The 13,112-nt window shown below is 39.3% G+C and overlaps 1 protein-coding gene across 7 annotated transcripts in view; it reads right to left on the reverse strand.

The window, feature by feature from the left end:
- LOC106959471 (ELKS/Rab6-interacting/CAST family member 1-like) overlaps positions 1 to 13,112 on the reverse strand; it is a 203,552-nt gene extending 190,440 nt beyond the window's left edge. For 3 of the 7 annotated variants that reach the window (XR_001427360.1, XM_015052057.1, XM_015052054.1), the window contains exons 1-4: positions 12,979 to 13,111; positions 10,021 to 11,156; positions 4,917 to 4,940; positions 4,081 to 4,812 (exon numbers count right to left, since the gene is read on the reverse strand). Coding sequence is in view for 6 of the 7 variants with exons in the window: in XM_015052057.1 (XP_014907543.1) it covers positions 4,081 to 4,812; positions 4,917 to 4,940; positions 10,021 to 10,890 (1,626 nt within the window). In the remaining variant the exon portion in view is untranslated. Of the gene's footprint in view, positions 1 to 4,080; positions 4,813 to 4,916; positions 4,941 to 10,020; positions 11,157 to 12,978 lie in introns of all 7 variants that reach the window. The other 4 variants (XM_015052059.1, XM_015052058.1, XM_015052055.1 and 1 more) reach the window with 3 other exon arrangements.

The following is a 13,112-nucleotide window of genomic DNA, read 5'->3' on the forward strand; positions in this document are numbered from 1 at the left end:
AAGATCTAAAGAACATGCCAGAAAAGTCAGAGATACAGACTGGTTAGGTTTTCATTTCATCTCTGCACAGCAGCAACATGTCAGGGGTTGCTTATCTTCAACAGAGGTGATGATACTGGTAAGAACTGATGAAATTATGTTGGCCTCTAACAGGTGGACAGAGCAACACCTGTTAGAGGCTGTAAAAAAACTGAAGTGGAGGCCCAACTATGACCAGGACAATAACAATTCAATCAAAGTTAAAATTAAATAATTTAGATGGAAATATATTTATGTATTAGAAACCCAGAAACCCTAAATCCAATTGGGAATCTGTAGCACTCTCCATCCGATCTGACTAAGCTAAAAAATTATATATATATTATTTTCTTCCACTTCACAGTTAGTTGTTTAGATCTGTTAAAGTCCTAAGAAAATACATAGAAGAAAACTGGAGAAAGACTTCAAGGGGTTTGAAACTGTTTGAAAGACACTATACTTCTGGAGACCACATCAACACTGACTGTGATTTCACATCTGGATAGGATATGTTATGATGTTATTAAAAGACCATACATTTTTACATATCCTACATCTGAAGCACTACTTCTGTAAAATATTCACCTAAACCTAACAACAGCATTTCTCCTCTCACCAACAAAAACATTGAGTCATTCTCCCAACAAACTTCCCAGCAAACTGAAAACAGGGACATTTATTATCCTTGCTTAAACTAAACAAGCACCGTCATTTAAAGTGAGCAACGAGTGCAGTAATGAAAAGCGGTTGGGCCGATTTCCGTTGGTGCTAATCAGAGAACTAAAGTCTCCCTAACAAAGGCAATTGCTTCTCTATACGATCCCTGGCTTGCATTGACTGTGACATGTGCTAGTGTAACATACAAAGTGAAGCAACCTATGCCAGACATTAGCTGCTTCTTGTTCTGCACACTTGTTCTTCAAACAGACCAGCCATTCAAAAACTGATACATCAAGCAAAGAGTTTCAAAGGAATCCAACTGCCAAACCTCCTGGCAGTTTCTCAAAGACGTCCCAAAAAACTTTACAAAGAAACTTCAGAAAACTTTAAAGACTAAATGTTTTCACTCCTGAATGCAAAAGTTCAAAGTGGCGGACATAGTTAAATTGCACACATATATGTATATAAATGCTCCAGCAGAGACCCTATTACCCTTGTCTTCCATGAGGGAAACTTAAAAAAAGAAAAAAAGCTGAAAGAACAACACTCCCTCTTTTTTCAATCAGGGAGGTCAGAGTGTTTTCTCTCATTAATCATACATTAATATTCAGATAAACACAGTCTGTTTTTCTACTTTAGAAAAACAGAACCTTTCTAGCATGTCTACCTCTCCCTTTGACAGACCACTCAGACGTGATTGCCCTCCTCCTTTGTAGAATACACAGCCTATCTGAAGCTGTCAAACGGTTTAAAAATAACATGACTAAAAGAGTGTGTAAACAGGTACTCACGTCTTACGTACAACTCACGGTTAGGTCCCATACGTGACCAACGGATACATACACACACACGTCTGCATTAACATGGCCTAAACCAACCAAAAATCGCCTTGGTGGCCAAACTCCAGGCAAGGGTGGATATCCCATCAGAAATCCTTGGAGGGAATTCTCTTGCGTGAAATGGTAAGTCGAAAGGATCCAGATGTGTACACATGCTCACACCCCCGCACGCACACGCACACATACACACATTCCTTTATTCTGACCGGAGGGAGACTTGGAGAAAGAAAGTCAAGAACATTACGACACAAACAGTGTTGGAGGCATACACCGGCATAGAATACACACTCACACAGAGCCAGAGATAGGGAAATTAAAGGTTAAGAAGATTTAGAAGTTAAAAATAGATAAGGCAGGAGTCAGGAGCTACAGAGCAGTATACTGCCAGCCCTCACAGCAGAGGATACACACACCTGTGCAGAAACACACATTTCTGAACCCACATGCTGTGATAATGTCACATCAGGAGAAAAAGATTAACATTTGGATATTTTTTTTTTTGATGAGGTTCATTATAATCCCAGTTCATTTAATATTCATTCCTATCATTGCAGTGAGATGCCAAATGCAACTCTGGCTGCACTGCGACTGACAAATGATCAGCAGTTATATACATGTGCATGCTCTTGAACAAGCACGTACACTCACGCACCAACACACACACAACACGAGATTGTAAAACTGCATGGCTGAACACGAGCTTAGAGCTCTCCGTATGTTAATCTGGTCCATTGATAAGACCTGCTGAGCTGCTTTCTGCTCTAACACCACACAAAAAACATACTAAAAAACAGGTGCATGCACAAATATTAAAATCCAAACAAAGATAAAAGCAGATAAACAGACTTTTGCGTGAAGTAACATAAGAAAAAAGCTAATGTTGATATCTGAAAATCTGTGTTAAGATTTTTTTAAAAAGAGATGTTCAAGTCTTAGCTATGATGTTGTGAAAAACAAATTGTCCCTTCTGTTTTTGGTTTTTGACACATTTAAAAGTATCATACAGTCAAAGAAACTTCATATCAGAAAATAATGTTCTTGTCAAATACGAAACAACACAAATATTTAACTATTCAAACGTGTTTCCCATGAGAAAAGACAACTGTCTCCATTTTTTTCTATTTACTCAGGACTTTGCCAGGAAGTCCCTTGAGATAAAATTTGTTTTTCAAGAAAGCTATTGAATCACAAATTAACTGTGACAGATATTTTTTTTTTTTAAGGTTGAGTTCAATTTCACCAGACAGGTCTGATTACTGACAGACATTTAAAATCAAGAAAAAGTCTAAACAGAACCTGCTTGACAACAAAAGGGCAAATACTTAAAAAACCTACAACAGAGCTAAAAAAAAAAAAAAAAATTAGCTCCAATGATAAAGTCACGGATTTCATTGATTCAGTTTGGAAAGGGCTGCAATGCCTTTTTCAGGCTTTGAGACTCCAGTAAGTCAGAGTGAGGCCCATTATTTATAAATGGAAAAAATGCAGAATTGTGGTAAACCTTTCCAAGAGAGGCTGTCTGGCCTACCATAAAAAGCTAATGAAGCACCCATAAAGGACATCACAAAATAAACCACAAAAACATCTAAAGCATTGTAGACCTCAACTGCCTCAGTTAAGGTCAGTGCTCATGATTCAACCAGAAGAAATAAACTCTGCAACATTGGCATTTGTGAAAGAGTTTCAATACAAAAACCCAGTCTGACCAAAATGAACACAAAATTGATCTCACATTTACCAAAAATAAAAACCTGCGACAGGCTGGCAACCTGTCCAGGGTGTATCCCGCCTCTCGCCTGGAAAGTTAGCTGGAGATAGGCACAAGCACACCTCCTGAGCCCGCTAGGGACAAGGGTGTTAGAAAATGGATGGACGGATGGACGGACGGACGGATGGACGGACGGACGGATGGACGGACGGACGGACAGATAGACGGATGGATTTGCCAAAAAACATCTTCATGATCTCAAGTCTTCTGGTAAAATATTCTGTCGACTAGCAAGATAATAATTTAATTTCCTGGAACAAGCGCATGCTGCTATATTTGGCGTAAAGCTAAAACATTTTGAGAAAAAAAATAAAACAACATCATAGCAACAGTTAAATATGGCAACACAGCTGCCACAGATAGTTATGTCGCCATTATAAAGGAACCATAAATTCAGAAAATCCTTCAGGAAAATCACTGACCATTAGTGTTTGACCCTAAACTAATTCATACTCGGATTATGTTGCATAAAAATGACCCAAAGCACATAATGACGTCTATTCCTGAGTGGCTACTCAGGAATGGGATTCCTGAGTAGGATTTTGGAGTGGCCTAGTCAAAGTGGAAACTTGAATCTAATTGAGATACTGTGCCTTGACCTTAAAAAAGAACATCCATGGTCATTTTTTTTTAATAGCTGAATTAATGCAACTTTGCAAAGAAAACAAAGCTGGTTTTCCCCAGAGATGCAAAACACTCACTAAATTGCTCGATGGCAGTTACTGCTGCCATTCAGCCTGTAAAATAATGTTATTAATACAAATCATTGAAAAACTTTGAGGAAGGCATACACACCTCTCTCAAATGCATGTTCTCCAAGTGGACATCAGCTTCCTGGGCTGCCATGGTAATAATGCCTGTCCGCTGTCCTCGTCCCCACTGTCCCTGACCCTGAAGCATCTCCAGCAGCCTCTGGATACTCTCGTCTCGTGCACCCAGCGTCTGCTTCTGGGAGTCGATTCTCATCTCCATCTCTTCCATAGTTTTCCTCAGCAGGGACAACTCATTGGCTTGACGCTCATGTTCTGACTGCAGTCGGAAGAAGTTTTCCTCTGTTGGATCCTGAGGAGGAGGTGAAGAAAAGCCGTCGCACCCAGGCACCTGACAGGGGCTACATGGATGACGGGGGCTAGAGCTGGGCAGTGCTCCCTGGCTAGGACTGTAGAGGGGCTGGCTTGGACTGTTCCTTTGCCCAGGCTGAAGGGTGTTGGCTGGGCTAAGTCTCTGCGTAGCTGCCAATGTATTACACCCATAGCCAGGACTGTGAATGATGATGTCAGCCTCTTGTTGCCTTGGATTGTAGGTGTTCGATGGACTGGCTTTGGGGCTGTTCTTAGGTGCGGGACTGTGCAGGTTTATGGAACTTTGTCTGGGACTGTGGCCAGGACTGAGCCCCCCTCTGAACTCCTGGTCCATATGGTGTTCTCGATAGGAGCTGCTCTGCTGCCGCTGTTGCCGCAGGCGAGTGTTCGTCTCTCTGTGAGCTCTCAGCTCCTCCTGTAGCTCCTGAACTGTCAAAGGAAGTTGCTGAAACCACAAAGTGAAATTTCTTTCAGTAATCATTCAAATTCCAAATGGCCAAAAATGAGTACAACACATACACATATATAAAAACAACAAATAAAACAGACCTTGTTTCTTCTTATATCCCCCAGCTGTAGCAGAATGGGATAAAAGAAACACAGACACATAATGCCAGTAAAGCTAGAGGGTGGTAGTTACACAACTAGGCCACAAGGGGGCGGACTTTCTCTTAGAAATACGTAGGTACAAGGGGCCAGGATTTGTAGTTGACATACCATTAGAGTGGAAAGGTAGAATAAAGTTGGCTATTTGTGTGAACTGAGTTCACTGGCATACTTACTAGAGTTAAACAGAGTTAAGGAAACTAGAGTGAAATACTTGAAAATAGTTTCCATATTCTAAATTACTAAAAAATTCAATATTGTTTGACAATATTCTGTTTTTGTTACAAATAGAAAAATACATGAATATATTAAGCTAATCTCATAAATCTCTAAAGTTGACTGTACGTAATGATAATGTTTCTGCAAGATTATTAATTATGAAGAACATTAATACACTGGACAGGTGTCTCTGACTTTATGTTTTCCATTATTCAAAGTGCATCAAAAAGGGACAAATCTAACCGAACATCTGGTAACCATAAACAGCAAAGCAAATAATTAAAAATTTCTAATTGACAAGAAGCTGAAAATGAAAGTTGCATTACCATGGAGATTAAATTTAGAAGGGAAAGACATAAAAAGTTATCCACAAAACCCAAGTTTTCATAACGCCTCTATAAGAATTATTACAGCTGTTTCTGTAGCAGCTGTGTCCTTCGGTATTCATTGTAGGGGATTTCTGTTTCAACTGCTACCTTTTTTTAGAAGACACAATAGAGGTTCATAGAATTTTGTACACACAAAATTGTGATAATAAGTTCAGGCTATGTTATTCCTAAAATTATAATTAGGTGACAGAGTCTTTGTACTTAGGGGACACAGTAAATTAGATCAACAAGCAGCTGAAGACTTTATTTATTTATTTATTTATTATTTTATAACTTTTTAATCCTTGAGTCATTGTGTGTTTTCTTTTTTGCTGGGGAGAACCATGGCATTACTATCTTAAAAAAAAAAAGAAAGAAAGAAAAAAGGAGCTTCTTTACAGGTTCGGTTAGTTTCATTTGTTTTGTTTTGTTTTTTGTTTCCAAGATCTTTAACACAACTAAAACCAGGAAATTCTAAATAATGGTTTCATAAAGATAAACTACAGCAATGACTACTAGGGGTAAACTATATTGCACATAGTAGTCAATGAGAAGATTCATAATGTTTTGGACAGCATCACTGTTTGTCCAATGTTTTAGTCAAAAAGACTATTCTGCCAATCACATGAGTTTTCATACTTTACATGGACTGCTTTTTCCCTTACACTTTTGACTTCACATCCTCGGGACAACAATTTATCAAGTGACTGTTACTATCTCAAGTCATCCCTCACCAGGCCCACTGACAGACAAGGCTTCAGTCTGGCTGCATAAAATAGGTAAAACTAAAAAAAATTTGTCAGAGGACAAAAAGGACAGAACTTGTTCTTAAAAGTGAAGAAGAATATGATTATTTTAATAACTATATTTTTTGAGGAAGAGAAACAATATCTTCAACGATATTCAAACAATGACAGGTGGAACGACGCTGTACGTACCATACTATGAAAGACATCGCTGCTAAAAACAGTAATGATCAAATAATTACTATAATTGTGACAGCTGAGAAATTAGACTACTGCTTTAATGACATCTGTGAAAAAGCAGTTTAAATGTAACAACAACAACAAAAAAAGGATTTTACTGCGTGCTTCAAAAAAGCATTTGCCCTCTACCAGATTTCTTCGTTTTTATTTGTCCGGGTTTTTGTCACAGTCAGATGCTTCAGGTCAACAAACAGATTTTAATAACAAATGTAACCAGACTTATTTTAGTTTTCAAATGGTGACTGAATTTATTTATTTAAAAAGTAGTTTCCCCCTTTTGAACTCATAAAGTAAATGACTTTTTTTTGTGAGATTTATCTATCTCAAATAGGCCTAATTATAGATGCACCTGTAGAATAAAATTGTCACTTAGTAGAAAATTAAAAATCTCAAAAAGTAGAACCATCATGACTCAGTCTAAAGAATTGAAAAAAAAAAACTGATTAAAAAAATGACTGACAGCTATTAAAATATAAAGGGCTACAAAAGCCATTTCTAAGGGCTTGGGTCTCAAGTGAACCACAGTTCATACTTAGTGGAAGCCATGCACACTGTGACATTTGGCATAAATTTAGACTGGCACTACTTTTTGCTCTTCATTTTTGATTTCCAGCTTTTTTCATTGAACACATGAAATCCTCATTTGAAAATAGCCATTTTTAATTAGCCCTTCTTGTTTGATAGTCAGAAACATTTAAGTGTGGCAAAAATGTAAAAAATATGAGGAAGTCTGTAAAATAGCAAGTATTTTGTCCCACCACTGGACATGTCGCAAATGCTTCAGACACACCTGACATGTAGATTTGCGTAACAGAGTCTTTCAAGCAGTAGAGTCCGACTAGTTTTGATAGCGATAATCTATGCAAAAACAAATAAATTTGTTAGAAAACCCCTTTAATATTTTGTCACTTATAGTAATCATTAGTGGGAATCCTTTACTTGTTTTTCACGCCAACACTGATTTCTGTGCTCCTGTGCAGAAGGTGGGGAGTGCCAAGGACACAGAGTGGAGATGCAGAAGAGCGAGGCGAGGGAGTTTATGGATAATCAATGCAACATCTCACACTGAATAATAAATTAGAGTGGGAGGACAGTCCTTCTCAAAAACACACACAACCGAGACTGTAGATACACAAATGCTTATGTGTACAGTGTACACATTCACAAATCAAACAAACACACACACACGCCCAACACACAAATGGCCAGAGGGGAAAGGTCAAATGAGTGCAGATGAAAGAAAAGGTGACATTCCTTATGGTAAACTGCAGCTATCGTGTAAGATTCACCTGTTTCCCAGAGACTCACAGAAAGATAAAAAGTTTTAAAAAGGAGAAATGGAGGAGAAAAATAGAGAAGAAAAAGATAAACTGAACTGGAGGTAAGTGAGAAGATAAAGGGTGACCTTTTCTTTTTTTGTAAGAGTTGGAGACACTGAGTTATAGCGCTGGCTGAGGCACAGGGAAAGACATGGTTGCTCTTTAATGAGTGGTCAAATCAATATTGTGAAGAAAACTGTGAGCAACTTGAGCTCAACAGCTGTGGGCGGGTGCGTATGAGACACAGACAATGGCAGAGAAAGACACAAGCAGAGACAGAAGGCAACACAAAAAAACATGTTCTCTGACTATGACCATTTGCTTTTAACGAAGCTTTTAGTTGCCTTTTCTAAAATTGCTTTCAAAGCTTTTAATTGCTTGGAAAGAAATACATAAATTAATATCAGGCAACGAAATTTGATTTGGTTAAGGTAGAATGACCTTGTTCACAGAGTCCGAACAGATTGAGCAAATTAAAATGCGAAGGTGCAATCAAGGACAAGTCAGCTCACCATGTTTCAGACAAAGAAAATGATGTTAATCAGCAGTTTTTAAGCATATTTGAGAGCAAAAAGGCTGTCTCATATTCGTTTCTAATTAATCCTTCTCTCCTTTTTACATTTTCTGACTTCATGTGTCATGCATGCGTGTTTTGTTACAGTATAGTGCCCTTACACTTTATGAGCGAGTGAGATAAAAAAGCAATAAATGAAAAATGCAGAGGAAGCTCCTAGGTTACAGCAGGAGGATGCAGATATTGTTTTTTGTGTGTGTGTGTAAAAGCAACAAAACAATCACAGTTCCAGCTTCTGTAATTTGTGAAACCTCAAACAACTTTAAAAAAAAATCGGAATAGCATTACTATGTAGTATTTAGATATTCTTCAAGAAAAAGAACAGACACACAAAGATGTAAAATGCCCAATAAAGAGAGAAACAGAAGGGCACCAAGATAAAAAGCCAAGGGAGGATAAACAAAGAAGACAGTGGCCATGCGGTGGGTGAGGCAGACAGATGGATAACACCTCTGAATGAGTGGGACAGACTCCGGGGGAGAGACTGCACAGGACAGACTGGTCACCATTCCTTCGGCAAAAGCTGTTGAGCCCTTTGAGAACCCGGCAAACCCGGCAAACACCTTGAGCATGTTCCCATGGAAACACATGGAGGTAGCATGGAAAACACTGTTACGTCAAAACGGCAGCCAAGCTATTCAGTGTAACCTTGAAGATGAGAACAAATGGGGTTTTGACAGAGTGATTTTCAGAGATGAACACAAAACAACTGAATGCAACTATTGAATAAACACACTGAAATTACTTTTTGATATTTTATCACCTTACAATAACTACGTGTTTACTTATTATTCCTTATTACTCCATAGGGCGGACCAACACAAAGGAGTGCACAGCTGTAAAGTGGAAGGAAATTGCTAAATGTATTATTTTTTTTTTTTTTTCAGTTTTTAACTATTTCACTAATAAAAATAAGTGGTATTGTACTAACCACTCCAAATCGATACCAGAACCACATTTTATTGCACTTGCAGCTGTAGAACCTCTGGGGAATGAGTTTTCATATGTACTAGAATTAATTGCTTATTCTTCTCTGCAAATACCTCAAACTCAGACACAATGGTTAGTTAATGAACAAATTTTTCCACAGACTCTCAAGTGGCTTTAGTAAAGTTGCAACAATCTACAGGCCAATAATTATAATGGCCCTTCATTTTCATTCTAAAATGCAACATCATGTACTTTGATGCACTTCCTTCATTTTCCGTTGCTACCTCTTTACAAAAGCCTCTGGTACAAGATGTTTTCCGAGGTTTTGCTCTTGGACAGAAAAACTTAAAAGGAGTGCAGACAGAAAGCAAGAAACAGAAATCCTTATTGGGCAAGAAGCACAGAATTGGTGCATCTTCAATACCTAGGCTAATGGCAATTCAAGGAGGTTCAACAAATGTGTACCAAAGCTCAGATTTTCATTTGAAACAGTGTTTAAGAACCATGTAAGATTGTTTCCTTTTTCTTTACAATTATACACCATTATTTGTTGATCTGTTTCATAAAATCCGAATAAAAAAAGTTGAAGTTTGAGGCTGTAATATGTAAAAGTTCAAGTAGATAGGGCACTGTAGCTGTCTGCTTTCTCACCTGTAAATCTTCTTGGTTCACTCTGCACTGCTCCTTTAGAGCTGGCGTCCTTACTCCCTCTTCACGCCTACTCCCCTTGTCTCTCTTTACATCAGGGCTCCAGAAATTAACACTATTCGTGCCATAGCCTGTCTTTCCATCCCTCCCTCCATCCAGTTCCCTCCGGAGACTTTCATTCTCTCTCTGCAGATCCCTCAGCTGAGCCTGGAGATCACAGGTGGAAACCTCTCCCCGATCATCCGAATCCAGTGTTTGTGTGCATCTTCCAAACTGTCGTCGCAAACTGGAAGTTCCTGTAGAAAACACAGTTGGGTCTCCACAAGAGTCTGATATGTGGTGCATACCAGAGGTCGTGATGTTTGGGGTGCTTCCAATTGCTGTACTGCGACCAGTGTAAGACGAGCGGCTGGTACTCCGCCCTAATGTCATGGTACTTTTAGGGTATCCACCAGAGTTTTCCAAGGACTCCCGCTCGTTGGGATACATGGCGCCAGAAGTGGCATAGGCCGCACTTAAAGACTGGATGTTCTCCATGGACATGGTTTTGCCACCTGGAGCCGTTGCTGAACCACGAGCTGATCCTTTATCCGCGGTTGATGTGTTGACTTTAAGTCTTGAGCCAACCTTTGAAACTGAACCTTGTGCTCCGGTCAGTTTAGCTGCTGGTGGAGGCCCACCCCCTGACACAGAGCCAGGCTCAAGTCCTGATCGGGACCCAGGACCTGAGCTGACGGCCTGCTTACCTTTTCCCTGTTTTGCAGACCTCGAGAAGCGTGAATGAGATGAGCTGCCATCATTTTGCCCACCACTCTTTGCGGCAGCAGGAGTCAGCTTGCCGTGCGAGGGCTTGGCTCTTATGTTTAAAGGCATGGTTGTATGGCAAAATATAACATCTGGAAGCAAATTGTCACAGACAGGAAAACTGGGCTATCCATTTGTGGAATAAGAATAAGCAATGGGAGTAATAAAGGGCACTTATTCACAGCTCACTATTCACTTGTCCATGGCTGACTGTGCAGGAATTGAGACTTATTTAGTCTGTTGTGAAGAAAATATGAGGCTGTTGGCAGTGAGGCTCCAAGTGACATAGGCAAGATGTCTCGGATTTTCAGTTACACTGCAGGTCATCATGGATTCTAGGCAGCAAAAAGTAAGACAGACATACAAGAAGTACAGAAATGCGACAACAAGAAATAAGATATTAAAAATGGGCAAAACCAACACAACTTTAAACAGTAACCATTTGTATGCTCACACTAATACTGTTCTTTTCAAAAAGGCGATCAAAGTTGTAAACTCTACTCAACAACTTCAAGATTAAGTGTTTTTCTTCCCACTGCAGAAATTGCAAATGTTGGGAGAACTGGACATCAACTTATTTGCTAATAATGAGATTATAGATCAGTAGCAGAGTACAGAAAACAACTAAGTGCTCTTAAATCAGCATTCACTGTGTCTTAAGTACAAACCATTAGTATCCCAGTCTCTACATCCCAAACCAAAAGTGAAAAAGGAAGGATGTGGATAGGTGTGATTAATTTAGCGCCACAACGTGTATTAAATGAGAACTTAAATGTCTGCAGAAGTCTGACAAAAAAAGAAAACATTGTGCGGAATGCTTTGTCCTCAAGAGACTGCAAAGAGAATTGAAAGACCACTCTTCATTACATCCCATCCCTCTGGGCCAATTTCAAATTTACAGTCAGACTTTGAAAGGCTGTACACACCTCAGGCTTCAACTATAAATAGGGGACAAAAAATAGGTACTTTGAATTTAGGCCAAATCCTGCTTGGTACATCATGTGATAGAAATCAACATGAAATCAGCGGGCTGTTAATACATGTGTATGTATCATATTAAGTGGTAATGAAGAAACTTCTTGGGTTTAGCATGTTAAAAACAATACTATATTAACATTTTCAGACAAATAAAAAAGTTCCCTTAGACACCCAGCATGTTGGGGGAGCAGACATTGAGAACTGACTATAAAGCAGAGGCAAATCCAAATCATAATCCCTCCTCTAATCTAAGAGGATTGGGTACTTGGAGTCCCTTTACAGGATACAACTGAGGGACTGGTTAAATCTGCCTGTCAATCATAACATAGCTGTCAATCCCTTATCTGTTATTGCTCGGGACAATAAACGGAATGTCATGTACATGAGATGTACAGTTGTCTAAATGACAATAAATTGGGCTTATAGAAAAGTACTATGCAGTTTTTCTATTCAAAGTGAGACCATGCTAAAATAGATTCTACACGTGGTTAAAAAAAAAAAGAAAGTACACACATGCTAGCTAGTACCTATAAAGCTTTTTTCTATATTACAAATACTGAGGTGGAGGTGCCACAAATAGCTGGTTCATTAAAGTGAATGCCAGCGAAGTACAGTATATGCCGCTAAATGTTTTCGTTTTTAAAACGAAAACAATAAATAAAATCAAATACGCACAGGGAAACTGAAAGGGGGTGGGAATGCTCGATTTAAATGCGCGTCTGGCATTAAATCAGTCCACAAGCGCCTGCAGCTTACTTTGGAGTCGACAACCAGCTGTTGCTGTGGAGATAAAAGTGGAGTCACCACCCTTACTGCGAAAACAGAACACCTTCAAAGCATAATGATTTATTATTCATAGTAAAAGGGTTTAATAAGTAGTTTAACATAGTTTAAAGCTATACGAACAACCTACCAAGAAGACCTTATAAGTGACCAGGCAAGCCGGGCACAGACGCCCAAACAATTCTACTACGACCACGGCATAAAGGATTAGTTTCTAGCATCTACACGGCCACACGAGTCCGAGCTTGTATCTTACATAAGAAATAATCTGTCACGCAAACTGACCGCAGTCAATTTTAATTTATATTCATAGAATAGCATCACATAACGCTCCCACCTTACAAAAAAAAAAAAAAAAAAGTCCAGGTGCGCCCTGTACGCGCAGCTCCATCTTACCGGACAAGCAGCTCTCCATCACCGCTCAGTCCCGTCGGCCGTATCCCGTCCGACCTCCGCGCAGCCTCCATGATCTCATCGGCTCAGCTGTGACCTGTCCTACCATCGGGTCCGCGTGGGCGCGCTAACCCAGC

The sequence above is a fragment of the Poecilia latipinna genome, unplaced genomic scaffold, assembly GCF_001443285.1.
Source record: "Poecilia latipinna isolate Pla-1442-1.1 unplaced genomic scaffold, P_latipinna-1.0 Scaffold1085, whole genome shotgun sequence".
NCBI lineage: Eukaryota > Metazoa > Chordata > Actinopteri > Cyprinodontiformes > Poeciliidae > Poecilia > Poecilia latipinna.